At 38.1% G+C, this 883-nt stretch overlaps 1 protein-coding gene across 1 annotated transcript in view; it reads left to right on the top strand.

The window, feature by feature from the left end:
- Positions 1-883, top strand: part of LOC108491125 (zinc finger protein 844-like) — a gene marked incomplete at its 5' end in the record, with an annotated part of 3,944 nt that overhangs the window by 1,000 nt on the left and 2,061 nt on the right. The window contains one exon of the mRNA XM_029566383.1: positions 268-464. Within this exon, the coding sequence (XP_029422243.1) occupies positions 268-464 (197 nt within the window). The remainder of the gene's footprint in view (positions 1-267; positions 465-883) is intronic.

Raw genomic sequence — 883 nt, 5'->3', positions numbered from 1 at the left:
CACTATGTAGACCAGGCTGGCCTTGAACTCACAGAGATACACCTGCCTCTGCCTCCCAAGTGCTGGAATAAAAGGTGTGCACCAACATATGTGGCAAATATCACTCTTTTTATCACAGTCTTGTGGGAACCATACTCTGACATTATCAATCTATTTAGTTTCCTACCATTCAGATATGGCAGAAAGCATATACTTTACCTAATTTGGGGAACAGTGTGTGGCCTACACATAAATCACCTTTTACTAAAATAATTGTCATTTTTACAGAATTTCCTTGTTCAAGACATTCTGTGAGCATAAAGATCTTCAGGATGGAGAAAATTTCATGTGGATAGCAAATGATGATATGAACATGAAAATTTCTGCTGACCTAACACCATGTCATAGCAATGTGTGTGGAAAGGTGTCCATGTGTCATTCGTCCTTTAATAACCATCCCACCTCTCACTCTCAATACAAATCATGTGAGCATTGGTTGTATGGAAACAAGCTGCAGGACTCTAACTCTTTTAGAAGCTGTCAAACACATATGAGAACTCACACTGTGAATGGACCTTTTGAATACAAGATAGGCTTAAAGTATTTTGGTTTCCAACATTTCTTGGTAATAGATCAGGAAACACAGAGTGCCAAAACACACTATCAATACAGAGACTATAGAAAGGCCTCTGCTCATGGCCGTCCACTTCTCACATCTGGAGGAACTCAAACTGAAAGAAGGCATTATCAATGTAATATATGTGGAAATCAGCTGAGTTCTTCCACTTCTCTTCAAGGACATGAAAGGATTCATAGTGTTGAAAAACCACATGAATATAAACAATGTAGTAAAGCTTTTAGATATAACAATCATCTTCAAAGGCATGAAAAAACACATACTGGA

The sequence above is a fragment of the Nannospalax galili genome, unplaced genomic scaffold (genome assembly GCF_000622305.1).
Source record: "Nannospalax galili isolate Female #2095 unplaced genomic scaffold, S.galili_v1.0 scaffold3159, whole genome shotgun sequence".
In the NCBI taxonomy this organism is placed as follows: domain Eukaryota; kingdom Metazoa; phylum Chordata; class Mammalia; order Rodentia; family Spalacidae; genus Nannospalax; species Nannospalax galili.
This window is presented reverse-complemented; position numbering and strand designations above follow the sequence as displayed.